The following is a 17,242-nucleotide window of genomic DNA, read 5'->3' on the forward strand; positions in this document are numbered from 1 at the left end:
AAATTAGTGTTAATTATTGAGAAATCAGGAAGCAGGTACTTAGTAGCTAGTTACAGAAAAATAATTGATACAGAGTTATTTTCATGTTTAGATAAAACAAATTTAAATGACCTTTAAAGTCTTTATTTAATAGCATATAAACTTCAAAGGTCTTTTATGTGATCTCATATGATAATTTTGTATTTCATTTTTTATAGTACTTTAGAATTAAGATAAAGTGTTCTAAATGTTGTGTGATTTGCTGTGGAGTTTTCAAAATATAATTTTTAGTTATGATGAGAACTTGCCATATCATTATACCTTTATATTAACTTACTGATACATTGTCTCATATATATTGGGCTAATAGCTAAAACAGAAGACCATGGAACTAACACGAGCATGTCAGAAGCAGTATGAGCTGGAACAGGAATTGGCCTTTCATAAAATTGATGCTAAATTTGAACCACTAAATTATTATCCATCAGAGGTAAGTTATTTTAATATTTTAGTAATCCAAAATTAAAGCCAGATGGGGTTGGGCTGGGGAAGGGCAGGAGGTGGAGACATATAAAGGATTTTATCAATAACTACTCCACTTTCTTGTTTGAAGGAAGTAAACTGCATTTTGATTGAATCTGTGAAATATTTGGCTCAGGGAGTTAGAAAAATATCTTAAAGAGGTAAAAACCCCCAAGAGAATTTTGCCTACAGCCATATCTATAACCAAAAGCAGCAGTTACCTTGCTTGAGAGTATGGGTTAATCAGGTCCCTTAAATCCAAACTTCCAGAGAAAGTGCTGTAGTACCATGGAATAGTCATCTCCCTACATGGTCTGTTCAGTAATCACTGGGTTCAGTATTAGGCAACCATTATTGATACAAATGCTATAAATACCAGTACAACAGGGGGACTGCCTAAATTCTAAGACCCAATGACTCCAACCAATATCATATATTATTTAATTTTTAAAAATTTAATTGTTAAAATTTATCAGACTGAGATTTTACTTATATCAGCCAAGAAACCAAAATAAAACATCCAGATTTCTAATTTGAAAGATTAAGTGGAACTAAAAATCACATAACTGTAGGCAGTTCTTTAATCAGTCAATCCAAACTTTCACTCTTCAGTAGTAAGAAGAAAAGTCCTTTTGAGACCATTTTTAGTTCTAATTTTTTTGGATATATTAAGAATAAGACAAAAAATATATATTTTTTTAAACTTCTAGGCATATAGTATTAATATAAACGGGCAATTCTGTGATATGTTTATTACTAATAAAATGAATAATATCATTTGACTATTTGGAAGTTACTTATTAAATCATAAATCTATTAATGTATTTTGCTTTTAGTATGCTGAAGTTGATAACACCCCAGATGAAAGCCCTTACATTGGCAAATCAAGATACAAGAGAAATATGTTCGCTACAGAGAGTTACATTATTGATAATTCCCAGGCAGTGCAGATCAAGAAGATGCAGCCAGATGAAGTGGAACAACTTAGAAAGGAACATGTGAACTTGAAAGCCCCTGCACCACTGGATATACAACTGGAAGACAAAGAAAAAAAAATAAGTGCAGGTTTTTAAAAGTTATTTTAAATTCTTTAAAAACATAAAAAGATTGAATATGTAGGCCAGTTTTTTTATAACTTTTAATTAAATATGCTGATGGTATTTATTATATTGTTTACATAAAAAGTCTAAAACAGAAGTATTGATTCATTGAGCAGACTATTTTTTAATGATTCCTGTTATGGTTGAGAATGGGTCTTTTGACAGTAATTTGATAGCAGCATGTCCAGGGAATCCAAGAATGCATAAATCTCCTCCTGCCAACAGGCATTGGAACTATACACTCAAAGCCATAATTGGTAATAATTTAAGCAAGTAAAGAACCATTTTATTGATTGCTGTACGTGTAGCCAAAACCTAAAGCAGTGCTTTGTATAAGTTGGAATGGAGCACTCTCCTTAGGCTAACCTCTGACTCTTAAGGCTAATCTCTGACTCTTTCTGATACCCTACACTCCACCTCTCCAACCTTCCTCCTAACCCCACAGTTTAATTCAAAGGATCTTACTACTTTCTGGCAAGCCACGTAGAGGAACAAGTCAAGCCAAGAAGTCACTTTAGAGTCTCTGCCAATGACAAACTTTGAATCCACTTACTCGGCTGTGTGGATAGGGAAGAAAGAGAAGGCTGACCTGAGTTCATGCATCCCACTAGTAATCATGGCCCTATGGGGCTCTAACCAATCAGATTAGCAGCTTATCTTCCCTTGTTTAGTAGCTAAATGGAAGACATGGAAGGCCAGTAGAGGTTGACTTGGTGAGGGGAGAGAAGAGACTGAGTTCTCCATGTCTACATATATTATATGCAAGGCTCTGGAGCGGGAAAGCAAAAATAAATCAGATATATGTGCCGAATAACTTCAAGGGACCGGCTAATAGTTTTGTAGGAGGGTTGGCCGTGAGACAAATCTGAAATTTGAGCTAGAAAATAATTGATTTGAGATCACCTCCATCTGGGAGAGACAGCTCACTAGTGAATTTCTTGATAGAAAGTCCTATCATAAAACATTTGCCTCTAACACAAGGGTTTTTTTTTAATACTCTGAACCTAATTATAACTTAGGTACATATAAAATGCATATTTCTCAGTAAAATCCTTATTTTCTCAAAAGGGTTCACTAGTGTTGGGAATATCAAATAAAGCTCCCTTTATGTTAAGAATTTTACAGATAAAAGGATCAATATAGTTCTATAGCATATCACAAAACAACTTATTCTAGAGATTAATAGAGATTATTTAAAAATTTCTTTTGATCTATAATGACAAATTAATTGAGGGAGAAGAGGTTATTGCAAAGAAAGAAAATGTAGTAATTTCAGAATTCTAGGTTTTACTTGTGTATGTATATGTGAGCATGGTTTTTAAATTTTCAGCACAAACTCGACTATCAGAACTACATGATGAAATAGAAAAGGCAGAACAACAAATTTTAAGAGCTACAGAAGAATTTAAACAACTGGAAGAAGCTATACAACTAAAAAAAGTATGTAAAAGCAAAACAGCAATGCTAAGAGGAAATGAAAAATGAGTATGTTTTTGCTTTATAACAATATAAAAGTTTTAAAATCAGTGCTGCCTAATTATGAAATAATAAATTTCAGAGTCAAATATGGTTCTACTTTTCCCAGTTACATTTTCCTTCCATTCATGTTGATATCCAATTAGAATTTCATAAACTATATAAATTACTTCAAATATATATAAAAAGGTATATTTAATCTGCTATATTATGAAAGTGGCTACTTTACCCAGGGAAATTGCTCCTGATATATCTCTTCTAATTTAATTAAGCACCCTCCACCTTTAACATCCTGGGACCTAGATTAAGAACCAGAAGACATCTCTGCTACAGCATGAACATTATCAAACACAAGAAGCAAAAACAAACAAGACATAAAATATGGTATACAAAAAGATTGAAGTAACATACTCTCAGAAATTATCAGTGTGTCATGAAGTAAGCACCTCAAACCCATGGTTGTGATTGCATAAGGAGAAAATTTTTTAAAAAGTGTTTTTTTTAATCCCAGCATATTGTGGGGGTACAAATGTTAAGGTTACATATATTGTCCATGCCCCCCTCCCCCCTCAAGTCAGAGCTTCAAGCATGACCATCCCGCAAATGTTGCACATCTCACTCATTATGTTTGTATATACCTCCTTCCCCCTCCCACCTGCCCGACACCCAATAAATGTTATTCCTATATGTCCACTTAGGTATTGATCCATTAATACCAATTTGCTGGTGAGTACATGTGGTGCTTGTTTTTCCATTCTTGAGATACTTCACTTAGTAGAACGGGTTCCAGCTCTATCCAGGAAAATACAAGAGGTGCTATATCACCATTGTTTCTTAAAGCTGAATAGTACTCCATGGTATAAATATACCACATTTTATTAATCCACTCATGTATTGATGGGCACTTGGGTTGTTTCCACACCTTTGCAATTGTGAATTGTGCTGCTATAAACATTCGAGTGCAGGGGACTTTTTTGTAGAGTGTCATTGGATCTTTTGGGTAGATGCCCGGTAGTGGAACTGCTGGATCAAATGGTAGATCTACTTTAAGGTAGCTCCATATTGCTTTCCACAGAGGTTGAACTAGTTTGCAGTCCCACCAGCAGTGTAGGAGTGTTCCTATCTCTCCGCATCTATGCCAACATTTATCATGTGGTGACTTTTTTTTTTTTTTTAATTCTTTTTACTGCACATCAAGGGTGGGAAGTGGTGACTTTTTGATAAAGGCCATTCTTACTGGAGATAAGTGATACCTCATTGCAGTTTTGATTTGCATTTCCCTGATGATTAGAGATGTTGAACATTTTTTCATATGTTTGTTGGCCATTATTCTGTCTTCTTTTGAAAAATTTCTGTTCATGTCCTTTGCCCACTTTTTGATAGGGTTGTTTGATTTTTCCTTGCTGATTTTCCTGAGTTCTATATAAATTCTAGTTATCAGCCCTTTATCCGATATATAGCTTGCAAAAATTTTCTCTCATTCTGTGGGTTGTCTGTTTGCTCTCTTGACAGTTTCTTTGGCTGTACAGAAGCTTTTTAATTTGATCATTTATTTTGACATTTTAAAGTTTGTAAACAGTTTTAGTTATTTACAACTTTTAAAATGAGTATTTCAAAATTATAGTGGTAACTGCATTCATACCATGTTAAGGTAGAACAAGAATGTGAAGTCCAAATTATAGATTCTTTTAAAAGACACACTGTATTGTTACTTTCAAATTATATAATAACAACAATTGATTCAAGTATATTAGAAGTTTTTACTATATGCCTGTCACTGACTAATGAATAATGAACAAAAGAGACTTGTGTCCTTCTTTTATGGATAGACTTGTAGGGGAAATACATAATAAACAAACAAAAAAGTAAAAAAGGAAGATATAGTTAAATAACATCAGTGTCATAGAAAAAGCAAAATTAGGAGTGATAATAAAAGATATAATTTAGTCTGTGGAGATCCACCAAGGCTTCTCTGAGAAGGTGACGTTTAGGCTGAGACGCAAAGGATGAGGAGCCAATGAGGCAGAGTTGGGGGAAAGAGTATTACAGGCAGAGGTAACAGGTGTGCAAAGGCCTTCAGACTAAAGATTTCTCTGCAGAGTGGAAGATGAAGTTAAAGAGGCATGAAATTAAAGATCATGCCAGACTTCATGAGGCATGAAGGCCATTTTTAAGAGTTTGAATTTTATTTTTGCATATAATGAGAAACCTTTGAAGGGCTTTAGGTAGTTGAATGGCTGATCTTGTCATGTTAGTTACTGTGTGAGAGTGAAATGGGGTGAAGGAGATGGAAAGAATGGAGATGTGTACACTGTCAGAATGCTATTGTTCAGTGCAGGCAAGAGATGATAATGGCTCACACCAACCAGGAAGGTGCTGCTAGACGTGGAGAGAAAGCCAACTGATTCTAGAGAAAATTAGGCAGTAAAATGGATAGGACTTAAGCCAGGTGCAGTGGCTTATGCCTGTATTCCCAGCTACTCAGGAGGCTGAGGTGGGAGGATCGCTTGAGGCCAGGAGTTTCAGACCAGCCTGGGCACATAGTGAGACCCTCATCTCAAAAAAAAAAAAAAAAAACCAGAAAGGAGCTATCAAGATGGTTTGATAATTCAATAAGAATGTTTTTTTAACATTCTTTGGCCATAGCACTGGCCAAAGCTTTACATAGATTGATAAATGTAAATAATATTCATAATTTTTAAATAGATGGATGCTTCTAAAATATACTTGGAAAAATAGTTATTTGAAATGAGTAAATATAAGTGTGAATTTTTCTTTATGCTGTTCATTTGCTTGGCATGCTAACAAAGGTAAGCTTCAGCCTGGTTCTTATTCAGTGAAATAAAAATCTCAATTTAAGGAGAATTTGCTATATTTTACAATTCTGTAGTGTGAGATGGCTTTACTGGTGAACATGGCATTTTAAATTTTCTTCCTGATTATAAAGGTATTACAATTATGGGGAATTACATAATCATCATCAGTATTTTATTTTATGTCCTTCCAATTTTTTGTCTGCATCTCTTTTATACTTCTATATGGACTTTTGAGAAACATTTCTATATTTGTTTCAATCTCCATGCTAAAAGCAGTTAGAAGTAGGAGATAGAATATTAAGTTATTGCTTCTATATTACTAGTCATATTTATTGGTCAACTATCTTCATATTTAAACTAATTAGGAAACTGTAGTATAGAGCTAGTAAAATTGTCTAGAGTCATACAAAGTCTTAGTTTCACAACTTCCTAGTATGACCTTGGGCAAGATATTTAAATTTTCTATGGTTCAGTTTCCTTATCTGTAAAATTGGAATAAATATGCTTTCTATCTTGAAGATTAAGTAAGTTAGAAGATATAGAGTTTAGAACAGTGCCTGGCACATAGTAAGTGCTAGATAAAGTCAGCTATCAGTAATACTATGGTAATTATTAATTAATTTGCAAGTTGATTCTACTAGAGTAACTTCATTTGTACCTGCTATTAAATTATTTTCATAAACTTTTATAAAATAAGATTTTTAACATATAAGATACACATGGAGTGCCTAGATAACTCCCACATTTTACTTATATTAAAAAAAAGCTAGGCCAGGCGCGGTTGCTCACGCCTATAATCCTAGCACTCTGGGAGGCTGAGTCGGGCGGATTGCTCAAGGTCAGGAGTTCAAAACCAGCCTGAGCGAGACCCCGTCTCTACCATAAAAATAGAAAGAAATTAATTGGCCAACTAATATATATATATATATATATATATATATATATATATATATATATATATATCTCAGCCGGGCATGGTGGCTTGTGCCTGTAGTCCCAGCTACTCGGGAGGCTGAGGCAGGAGGATCGCTTGAGCCCAGGAGTTTGAGGTTGCTGTGAGCTAGGCTGACGCCACGGCACTCACTCTAGCCTAGGCAAGAAAGCGAGACTCTGTCTCAAAAAAAAAAAAAATCTGATAGAACATAGAATATCTTTTTAAATTGTGGACACTGTTGTCTTTATAAATCAGTGTTGCTATCCTCTGTTAACTATGTATCTGGGTTTCGGGGAATTAGATTTCAGAAGCAGAGAAAGACCTTCTTTTCAAGCAATTGAGTGGTAGGATACAGCTTGTAAATAAATTACGCCAGGAAGCTCTGGATCTAGAACTACAGATGGAAAAGCAAAGACAAGAAATTGCTGAAAAGGAGAAGGAGATCAAGGACCTGCAAATAGCCATAGATAGCATGGATTCCAAAGACCCAAAACATGTGAGTAAATTGAGAAATTTTGGCTTGTTCTGTGGAAACTAGAATATTGTTCTGTCTAGACAGTACATGTCTCATCATTGTTAGTGACAGCATCCTTTCTGAAAGTCTCTTTTAGTTTGATGCACAAATATAAGTGATGTATATGTATAGTCAGGCCTCTGTGTCTGTAGGTTCTGCATCTATGAATCAACCAACCTCAGACTGAAAATATTAAAAAAAAAAGATGGTTGCATCTGTACTGAACATGTATAGACATTTTTTGTCAATATTCCCTAAACAATACAGTGTAACAACTATTTACATAGCATTTATATTGTATTAGGTATTAAAAGTAATCTGGAGATGATTTAAAGTATATGAGAGGATATACGTAGGTTAAATGCAAATATTATACTATTTTATATAAGGGACTTGAGCATCATTGGATATTGGTATCCGTTGGGAGTCCTGGAACCAATCTCTTATGGAATACTGTATATATGTGTGTGTGTGTGTGTGTGTGTGTGTGTGTGTGTGTGTGTGTGTGTGTGTGTGTATAACAGGTGTATGTATAAATATATGTGTATGTGTATGTATTATATGTAAATATATGCATATATACATATATACACACGTATGAAATGTGTGTGTATGTCTAAAACAAAACAACCTAGGGCTTGAAGGAGGTAGCTTTCAGTAAATGATAGCTGCATGGTACACTAATTTTTTTAAATGGTTCAGTTTCATTGTATTTCAGAGCAAGAGAAACCTGCTCTAAGATGCAGTCCAAACCTCTTAACCTTTCTCCCTCATCACCTTCTTTTCTTCTTTTTTTAAGAGCAGAAAGAGCTGAAAGGTGTTCAAACTCCCTTTTATACTTTATTCCTTTTTGCAAATATTGCACTAAAGCTGTTTGGTATTTCATATTGTTTTGTCCCTAAAAATGAAACATTTCTCTGGTAGGGGTGGTTAACCTGTGGCCTTGGGGCCACATGTGGCCTTCTGGATCCTTGAGTGTGGCCTTTTGACTGAATCCAAATCTTATAGAACAAATCTTTTTAATAAAGCCTTTCTAACAAAAGCCTAGAAATTGAAACCAATTAAAAATTGATTAAAAATGTGATCAATGAGTCTAATTAATACCTAGATTGTGTGTTTTGTTTCAACAAATGACTATGATATTCTTAGTGGACAAGGAGTTTAATTTTCACTAGATTTCTGTAAAGAATTACATATAGGCCGGGTGTAGTGGCTCATGCCTGTAATCCTAGCACTTCCGGAGGCCAAGGAGGGAGGATTGCTTGAGCTCAGGAGTTCGAGAGACCAGCCTGAGCAAGAGGGAGACCCCATCTCTAACTAAAAATAGAAAGAAATTAGCCAAACTAAAAACAGAAAAAATTAGCCAGGCGAGGTGGCGTTCCTGTAGTCCCAGCTACTAAGTAGGCTGAGGCAGGAGGATCGCTTGAGCCTAGGAGTTTGATTGCTGTGAGCTAGGCCGACCCCAGGGCACTCTAGCCCAGGCAACAGAGTGACACTCTGTCTCAAAAAAAAAAAGAATTACATATAGAAAAGAGCTAAATGAAACATAAGAATGTTGTACAAGTTTTGAAGGGAGCCAAAATCAAGCTGTGCTAGTGGGAATGAAATATACAAACTGGATTTAAGTTTCCTTTTTGCTTTTGTTAAAACTACTAAAAGTTCTTAAGGTTGCAGCCTTAGTGCCAGTACAAAAAGACATCTCTTTTTAATTTGTTTACATGTAGGGAGCATCACCTGTAGGGAGCATTTTTTTCTGATTTGCAAAGTTGCATATTAGCTAGTGTTAGGCACTCCATTTTAGGCTACAAAATGAGAATCTTTTAGCAAAGGAGAAAGAATCAGGGTGGGATCCTGGTGTATTTTTCTATAGATGTAGATAGACTTATTTAATTTAAAAGGTTTATTATTTAATCAGATGAGGTATCTTTCTGAATAGCCAATAGAACTTAAAAGTAAAGGCTTTGAGATATCATAGAAAACAAACATATTTAGTGCCTATGATGTACCTTGCCTTATGCTGAGTATCTTGCATATGCTGGTGAGACATTATTTTTATCATGGCATCCATGTGAGGTTAGTGGCATATTTTTGAAAGATTAAGTGATTTGCTCCAAATCACCCTTTTAGGAAGAGGTGGAGCCCTCGTTTATGCTGCTACAGTGAGGCCCTTTCCTCACAAACGTATTAAAGGTCCAAAGAGATTAATTATTATAAAATTTTTTGAAATTTAAAATGGTTGTGAGCTCAGAACCAAGCCTAGTCAGGTTTTCAACAAATAAAAGTATTTTTAACTAGGTTTCAAAAGGAAAAGTTACCATTTAAAAATGAAATCCCATTTTAGTTACAATATTATTGTTCATAGCTAGAAGCACAAATATAAGTAGAGCAAACATAGTAAAGAAGATTTGTTTTGCTCTACCCTATCGGGAAATGCCCTATGGAAGCAAAAGGTAACTGTTCGTTAGAAGGAATTAGTCTGTAGTGATCTGTTGCAAAGTTTGGGTGTGATTGGCCCAGGGGAGCTTCCTGTGTTTTGATTTAAAGCTCGGAGGGTGGGCCCTGCCCACAGAGGTTGCTGGTGATTGGGCGGGCTGGGCCGCCACTCACTCTTGGCCAGGAATGTGGTTTGAGGCTCCGCGAAATTACTGAGGCTCCAAAGCGCTTGCAAAAATGTGGCTGTCAGAGAGGGAAGTGCACATGAATTTGAAGACAGCATTAGAAAGCGTTCCGCCCACAATTTCTCTGTTCTCAACGACTCAGTTTTAACAGGACAAATTCTAACTTAAGGTATGATCATTTTTTCTCTCTCTCTGAACAAAGGACTTAAAAGGAGGAGGAGTCAGATGTAAGTTCCTGTTTTTATAGTAACTCTTTTGTGAGCTCCACAGTAATGAAAATTGCAGAATCTACTTTTGCTCCCATGTGTTTAATGCACACCATTGGCATATGGAACCAAATGTTTGTCCTGCATATAGAGGTTTCAGTGGAATTTTTAATGGTGAATATTAAAGATTGATAGATATGAATGCAGTAGTTTTGTTTTTATTCTTTCTTGGGCCATAAAAATCCTAAATTTACTTAGAATATAAGCTGTTATCTGCAGTTAACCTTTTCAGAAAGATTTCAAATGTGTATTTTGGAAGTGCAGGGAGAAGAGTTTTGAAAATCCCTTGAAGTTTTACCAGTAGTAAAATTAAAACCTTCCAATTAAGCTACCACTCATTTGTTCATCAAAAATGAAAAGACTTTTCTTTCTTGTATTTCGGGGAGGCAGACACCTAAAATCGAAAAATATTCTTTTACAATCGAATGGGTCTTAGACTTGAGAACCATGGTGTTCTTAGTTCGAACTCTTATACAGTTTCTATTTCTCTCTCTCTGTTTATTGTTCTATTCCTCTGATCCTTTGGGGGCAAATTTGGGATCATGAGGGTGTGAGTGGGAGGGCAAAGGTTCTCTGGGGATTTATATTGTCTCCATATGAACAATTGCCTAAGGAAACCTGGGCAAGTCATTTGATGGATCTGAGATTTAGTTTTCTCATGTGTACAAATAAAGGTTAGGCTAGATCTTTGGTTCTCGATTTGTTTTCTCCAGCACACCTGAGAGGTGCAATCCACTTCTTTCAGTCAGTAGCAAGGCCTGTCAGGGTGTGTGGGTGTGTTCCACCCAGAGGCAAGTGTGGTGGCAGAGGGGTGTGCCTCCCTAGGGCCATCATCTTGAGACTCTCAGGGCGAGGTGGTCTCTGAGGTCCCTCTCGGTTTTCAGTTTGTTGCATCTAAAAGCAAAATGTTTGCAAATAAATTTGAATTCCAAGTATTTCATGTCTCTATTTTCCTCTAAGAAATCTCTTTTTTTAAAAAGGTACATTTAATATGCTTTTTCAGATTAAAAAGGCATTACTTATTTATATATTATAAAAGTTTTAAATATAAAAAAACTCTTTAAAAAAGGAAAAATATCTCCTGTCATCCACTCACCACTCAGATATAATCCTTGTCATCCTTTCTCAGTCTTTTGGTTGAAATCAAATGTAGTTATATAATCCTTGTTAACATTTTTTGAATATACCTTTTAAGTCTTTTTCTATAGATATATGTCAATATAATCAATTAACTTCTGGAAACCCTTTTTAAAACACGCATTTTTTTTTAATTTCGGCATATTATGGGGGTGCAAATTTTAAGGTTTCAATAAATGCCCTTTCCCCCACTCTCCCCACAAGTCTTGAGTTTCCAGCATGACCATCCCCCAGATGGTGCACATCTCACTCATTATCTATGTATATACCCGCCCCCCTAAAAATCACATTTTAATACAGTGCAAATAACACTGAACTTGGCTACATTGTCAGCTGTGCCCTTGGAAAAATCACTCACCTTCTCTGATCCTCAGTTTTCTCATCTGTAAAATAGAAGTGATTCCCCATATCAAGTTGGCCTGAGGTTTAAATGAAACTATTCACATGGAAAAATAGAGAGCCTGACACAAAATAGATGATAATTGTTACATTTTATTTTCTATTCTTCCTTTTAAAATGTTAAGGATTATTACTTTTTAAAAGAGTTTAAAGAACTTGGAGTTTTTTTGATTTTTTTTTTAATTCAGTCCCATATGAAGGCTCAGAAAAGGGGTAAAGAACAACAGCTTGACATTATGAACAAGCGGTACAAACAACTTGAAAGCCGTTTAGATGCAATCCTTTCTAGAATTGCTAAGGAGACTGAAGAGATTAAGGACCTTGAGCAACAACTTACTGAAGGTGAGAATTTAAGTTTGATTTAAGGTAAATCAGTTTCATTATTAATAAAAGAAAGATTATAAAGATAGGTATTAATCCAAATGTTAGCCAAATATAGTTCAGCTGTTAGTACCAGTATTTGATAGGGAAATATTTACAGGGTAAGTACCCAACTGTGTTTAATAAAATTTAAAAATTTTATTTTAGTTTTATTTTGTTGCATTGATGCCTTGTGAGTTCAGGTCATTCCATTCAGTAGGTGAGAAGTAAATACATCATCATGATAACCTTTGGCATATGGTTGTCTTTGTCTATGGTATAAGATCCTTTTAGGAGTGAAATGGTTGTTGGCATCAAGGAATTCAGTGTCTAGTTATAAGAAGAGTATAGAAAGAGCTTTGGGATCTACTTTTGCAATGCAAATTTAAATTGTGACATTCTTATAATAATGGAAGAGGAAAGTCAATAGGCTGTTGGGGTAAGACCCTGGGCTCAGTGTAAAAAGGTCCCAGTTCCTGTTTTGCCATTATCAGCTATGTCACCTTGGACAAGTTATTTCTATCTCAATCATTAGTTGTTGGGAGGATTAATTGACATAGTGTTCATTAAGTTCCTGGCACATAGAAGGTATCTAGTATTATATATGGTTGTGTATGTGTGTGGTTCTTTTTTAAGTCATCAGGTTATATGCTTATGCTGCCAGTCTTGGGTGAGTTTTGTATACAGGGTGGTTTTGTTTTGTGTATCTAATAGCAAGTACTCATGGTTTTGCTGCACATTTTTCATTATTTTATTTGGAAGTTATTTAAACTTTTTACAGCATGAATCAGGCATTTTATAAGCATTGTTCATGAAATATAGTATTTTTATTGTATACATGCTTAATACTCCCATACTATGAATAATAGAAAATCATTGAAAGCATAGAATTTCACTCTTGGCTAATAACAAATAGCTAAAGAGAATGCAGTACTATTAAAATATACATTATTACCATTTTTGCATCTTGCTTAGGCCAAATAGCAGCAAATGAAGCCCTGAAGAAGGATTTGGAAGGTGTCATTAGTGGGTTACAGGAATACCTGGGGACCATCAAAGGCCAGGCAACTCAGGCCCAGAATGAGTGTAGGAAGCTACAAGGTGAGAAAGAGACATTGCTGCAGAAATTGACTGAAGTCGAGCAGGAAAGGGACCAGCTGGAAATAGTTGCCATGGATGCAGAAAATATGAAGAAGGTATGACTTGTTTCTTCCTGCCTATTTACCCTAGCTTGAAACGTGATAATGTCCAAATTAAGTTAGTTGAAGAAGTTAACAGGTCAATTATAAATGGCAAAAAGAATTAGTGGCCTTATGGCAAAAATTATAAAACTGTACAAGTTGCCTTATACAACTTGTTATTATGAAGATACAATGAAATAATGAATGTGAAAACATTTAGTCCTATGTCTGATGAAAAATAGGCCTTAAATCTTATTCTCCGAAAGTAGAAGATTTTTTTCCTTTCTTCCTTCTTATGTCTTCAGACTCATTTAAAGTATCACACAGATGGTGGCTTTGGGAAACAGCATGTTTGTAACTTACTGGACTTTCCCTTACATTTAGCCAGAGTTCTGTTTTCTAACCAGGATGTGCACAGCTAATGAAAACTTTCTGTGACAGGCAGCAGTTAGTTTACAGTGCTCAAATTACTTATAATGATTTGCAGATGCTTAAGCAGCATAGTGAGGGTTCCATAGTTAAACACACTGAATTTTTCCAGGAGCTTGCAGAGCTAGAAAGCGCCCTCCAGGAGCAGCATGAGGTGAATGCATCCTTGCAGCAGACCCAGGGAGATCTCAGTGCCTATGAGGCTGAGCTAGAGGCTCAGTTGAAACTAAAGGATGCTGAAGCCAGCCAGCTCAAGGAAGAGTTGGAAAAACTCACAAGGCTTACCCAGGTAAGTAGGAGCATAAAGCCAGCTAGAAACTAAGTAGCCTGTACTTTAAGATATCGTCTTTCCTTTACTTGTATCTTAATTTAAGATCAAGCACCTTTTAATATAGTATGTATGGAGTGATAGAAAGGGCAGATTTTTGGAGTTGACATTCTGAGTTCAGATACTAGCCCTGTGTGAACATGGGCACATCACTTCATGGCTCTGAGCCTCCCAGCCTACTCATGCTCTGTGAAATGCTCGTGGTGAAGACAAATGAGATAATGGATGTGACAGCACTTAGAAGTTGATACTCAATAAATTCTGGCTTTTCTTTCATAGAACAGCTTTAAAAGACCTCTTTTAAGTTGATGTTAAATTTTAGTTTGCTGTTTCCTATTATGCTTGATTGAAGGACCTGTATTCAAATGTATTTGCAAATTAGAGAAAGTATCATTCATCCAATAAATACTTATTGATTGACCATTGAGGGCCAAGTGCTATGGATGCTCTAGGGAAAGCACCTGCTGACAGTCCAGCAGGTGAAACAGGTGTGGGAGAAAGAAAGGGACAGGGTTCTGTTGCAGAGGAGGGGGTAGTCAGGGAAGACCACTCCACAGAAATGTTTCAACCAAGGCTTGAAGGATGAGTAGGATTTGGCCATGCAGAAGAGGCATGGTGAAAAAGGGTTAGAGGTAAGGGATGTGTTCTAGGCAGAGAGCCAAGGAGAGAGAGCACAGTGCATTTGAAGTGCTGAAAGTATGCCTCCAGCTACAGTCGTATCTACTTGTTTCTGTTTTCTTAGTGCCTGACACATGAGAAGCATCAATATGTGCTTAATGGATAAAAATGAAATAAAATAAGATATTTTGAATCTCAAGAATACATGTAAAGGAGAATTCATATGATTATAAAAGGAACTGAAAATAGGTCTGGTTTATTGTAGTAATTATGTTATTGTATTCTTTATAAGATATCAAATGATCAGTTATCAGGATTATATTATATTTCTCAAGAGTACCAGGTTTTGTACAGCTACAGTTGACAAGATCAGAGTCTCAGAAAAGAGAGTTGGGGGAAACAATTAAAATAACAGTAAATATTTTTTAATAATAGTAAATAAAATTTTTAGGTGATATTTCCTTTTAAATAAATTCTCTTCTTTTCAAGCCAGCCATTACTAGCTTGAACTAGCTTGAAACACCTGTCCTTTGAACTTCTATTGTCCTTTATTTTTTTCCCAGAAGTTTTTTTGTGGTTTGTTGTTATTTTTTTTTTTTTTTTTTTTTTGAGACAGGATTTCATTTTGTTGCCTGGACTAGAGTGCAATGGCATCATCATAGCTCACTGCAACTTCAGACTCCTGGGCTCAAGTGATCTTCCTACCTCAGCTTCCTGAATAGCTGGGACTACAGGCACATGCCACCATGCCCAGCTAATTTTTCTATTTTTTGTAGACATAAGGTCTCACTATGTTGCTCAGACTGGTCCCAAACTCCTGGCCTCAAGTAATTCTCCTGCCTTGGCCTCTCAAAGTGCTAGGATTACAGGCATGAGCCACCACACTTGTCCTCATAATTCTTGACAGAAATATTATAAAAGCCTGGCTTTTTCACTGACTCACTTGGTATTGAAAGGGACACTCCCCACCCTTCCTTATCACCAGGACTGCCAGGATTGGTTTTCAAACCACACATTGAGAGTATGGAACATAACATACCTTCTCTCTGATCTACAACTCTACAGATCTCTGATTGGTAAAATTTAGTTATATGAAGTCACTTGTGAAGCTTGTTAAATGCAGATTCTCAGGCCCTGCCATAGAGATTCTGATCCATCAAATTTGAGATAGAATCTGGGCATCTGCATTTTTACTAGGTACACCATGTGTTCATACATATACTTGAGGACCACAGTTTGAGAAATACTGGTCTAAGGGGAAAAAAGAGCAATAATTGTTAGATTACTCATAGAACTTTTAAAAGTAGGTGCTTGGGCCCACCCTTGAAGATTCTGATTTAGTATTTGGGCTGAGCTGATTCTGATGCATATTTCTCCTTAAGTATTAATAGTTTAAGGGACATGTGAAAAAAAAACTTCGATTTTTCAATTAGAGAGTATAAAATAAAAACTGAGTTGTAAAACCGTACTAGCAAGGGATTATGGATATATGTAAATTTATTTAGGCTTTTCAGATCATAAATTTATTACTGTTTTACACTTTCATGTCATTGCTTCCTGTGGCAACAGTTAGAACAATCAACTCTTCAAGCAGAACTTGAGAAGGAAAGACAAGCCCTCAAAAATGCCCTTGGAAAAGCCCAATTCTCAGAAGAAAAGGAACAAGAGAATACTCAGCTCCACACAAAACTTAAACAGCTACAGGTAGAAATCTGTTGTTCTAGAATTTATTCTGACACAGGACACCCAAAGATGATGATGTCTTTAGTCAGGCACTTAACAACCTGCTCTAACATGTAGTAAGCAACTTGAATTATTAGAAAAAGAGGAATTCTGGGTGGGGCAATATTATTGCCTCTGTTCTCTTGTGATTGTGGTTTTAAGATTATTAATAAGAGTATACTTGTATTATGGTGATGCAGAGAGATGGAGGCAGTGTTAGTAGTAAACAGTATAGTGTGTAAATCCATGGGCAAAAGCAATACCTTGCATTCCTTCTAGAAGCAGATTTTTCCCAAGACTGAGCTAAAATTATCAGATTTGTGCATTCTTCTCCCACTGAAATATCTTTGTAATTATCCAGAAATTTAACTAGAGTGGATTACAGTAAACAGTTTTCACAATTCCTTTCTCAGTAAATATGCTATTAAAAATGCAACCATTGTATATTTATGCGAATGTATGGCAGAATATTGTTATGGCTGATCTCACAATAATGTGCCCAATAAACTGCAGAAACAGGTGAATAGAATTTTTCAGGCAATTAAACTCTCAAACAGGACAGATGTCTGAACAAACAAGTACCTGAATCAACACTCAGATCTCTAAAGCTGTGAGGTCAGGGGCCCACTTGGCTGCCTGAAGTAGCACCTGTTGTCACCAGAAATAAAGGGGCAAAGTTTATGTGGTTTGGAGGAAGGCTTCCAAAAAAAACATGGAGGGGGATTTGTGACAGATAAGACTAAGCTCACTCAAATTTTCTCTTCTTCCAACACTGCAAATATTTTTTCCAAAATTTTAAGGAAATCTAATAATGTAGATTATTTACTGCTGTCAGTTCAACTT

General features: G+C 35.7%; 1 protein-coding gene across 8 annotated transcripts in view; it reads left to right on the forward strand.

The window, feature by feature from the left end:
* CNTRL (centriolin) overlaps positions 1–17,242 on the forward strand; it is an 88,616-nt gene that overhangs the window by 33,971 nt on the left and 37,403 nt on the right. For 7 of the 8 annotated variants that reach the window (XM_076008996.1, XM_076008995.1, XM_076008998.1 and 4 more), the window contains 8 exons: positions 350–469; positions 1,338–1,566; positions 2,932–3,041; positions 7,129–7,323; positions 11,950–12,103; positions 13,097–13,317; positions 13,844–14,020; positions 16,247–16,381. In XM_076008996.1, the coding sequence (XP_075865111.1) occupies positions 350–469; positions 1,338–1,566; positions 2,932–3,041; positions 7,129–7,323; positions 11,950–12,103; positions 13,097–13,317; positions 13,844–14,020; positions 16,247–16,381 (1,341 nt within the window). Of the gene's footprint in view, positions 1–349; positions 470–1,337; positions 1,567–2,931; positions 3,042–7,128; positions 7,324–9,407; positions 10,129–11,949; positions 12,104–13,096; positions 13,318–13,843; positions 14,021–16,246; positions 16,382–17,242 lie in introns of those variants that run through there. The other variant, XM_012771717.3, reaches the window with a different exon arrangement.

Source organism: Microcebus murinus, chromosome 12 (assembly GCF_040939455.1).
Source record: "Microcebus murinus isolate Inina chromosome 12, M.murinus_Inina_mat1.0, whole genome shotgun sequence".
In the NCBI taxonomy this organism is placed as follows: Eukaryota; Metazoa; Chordata; class Mammalia; order Primates; family Cheirogaleidae; genus Microcebus; species Microcebus murinus.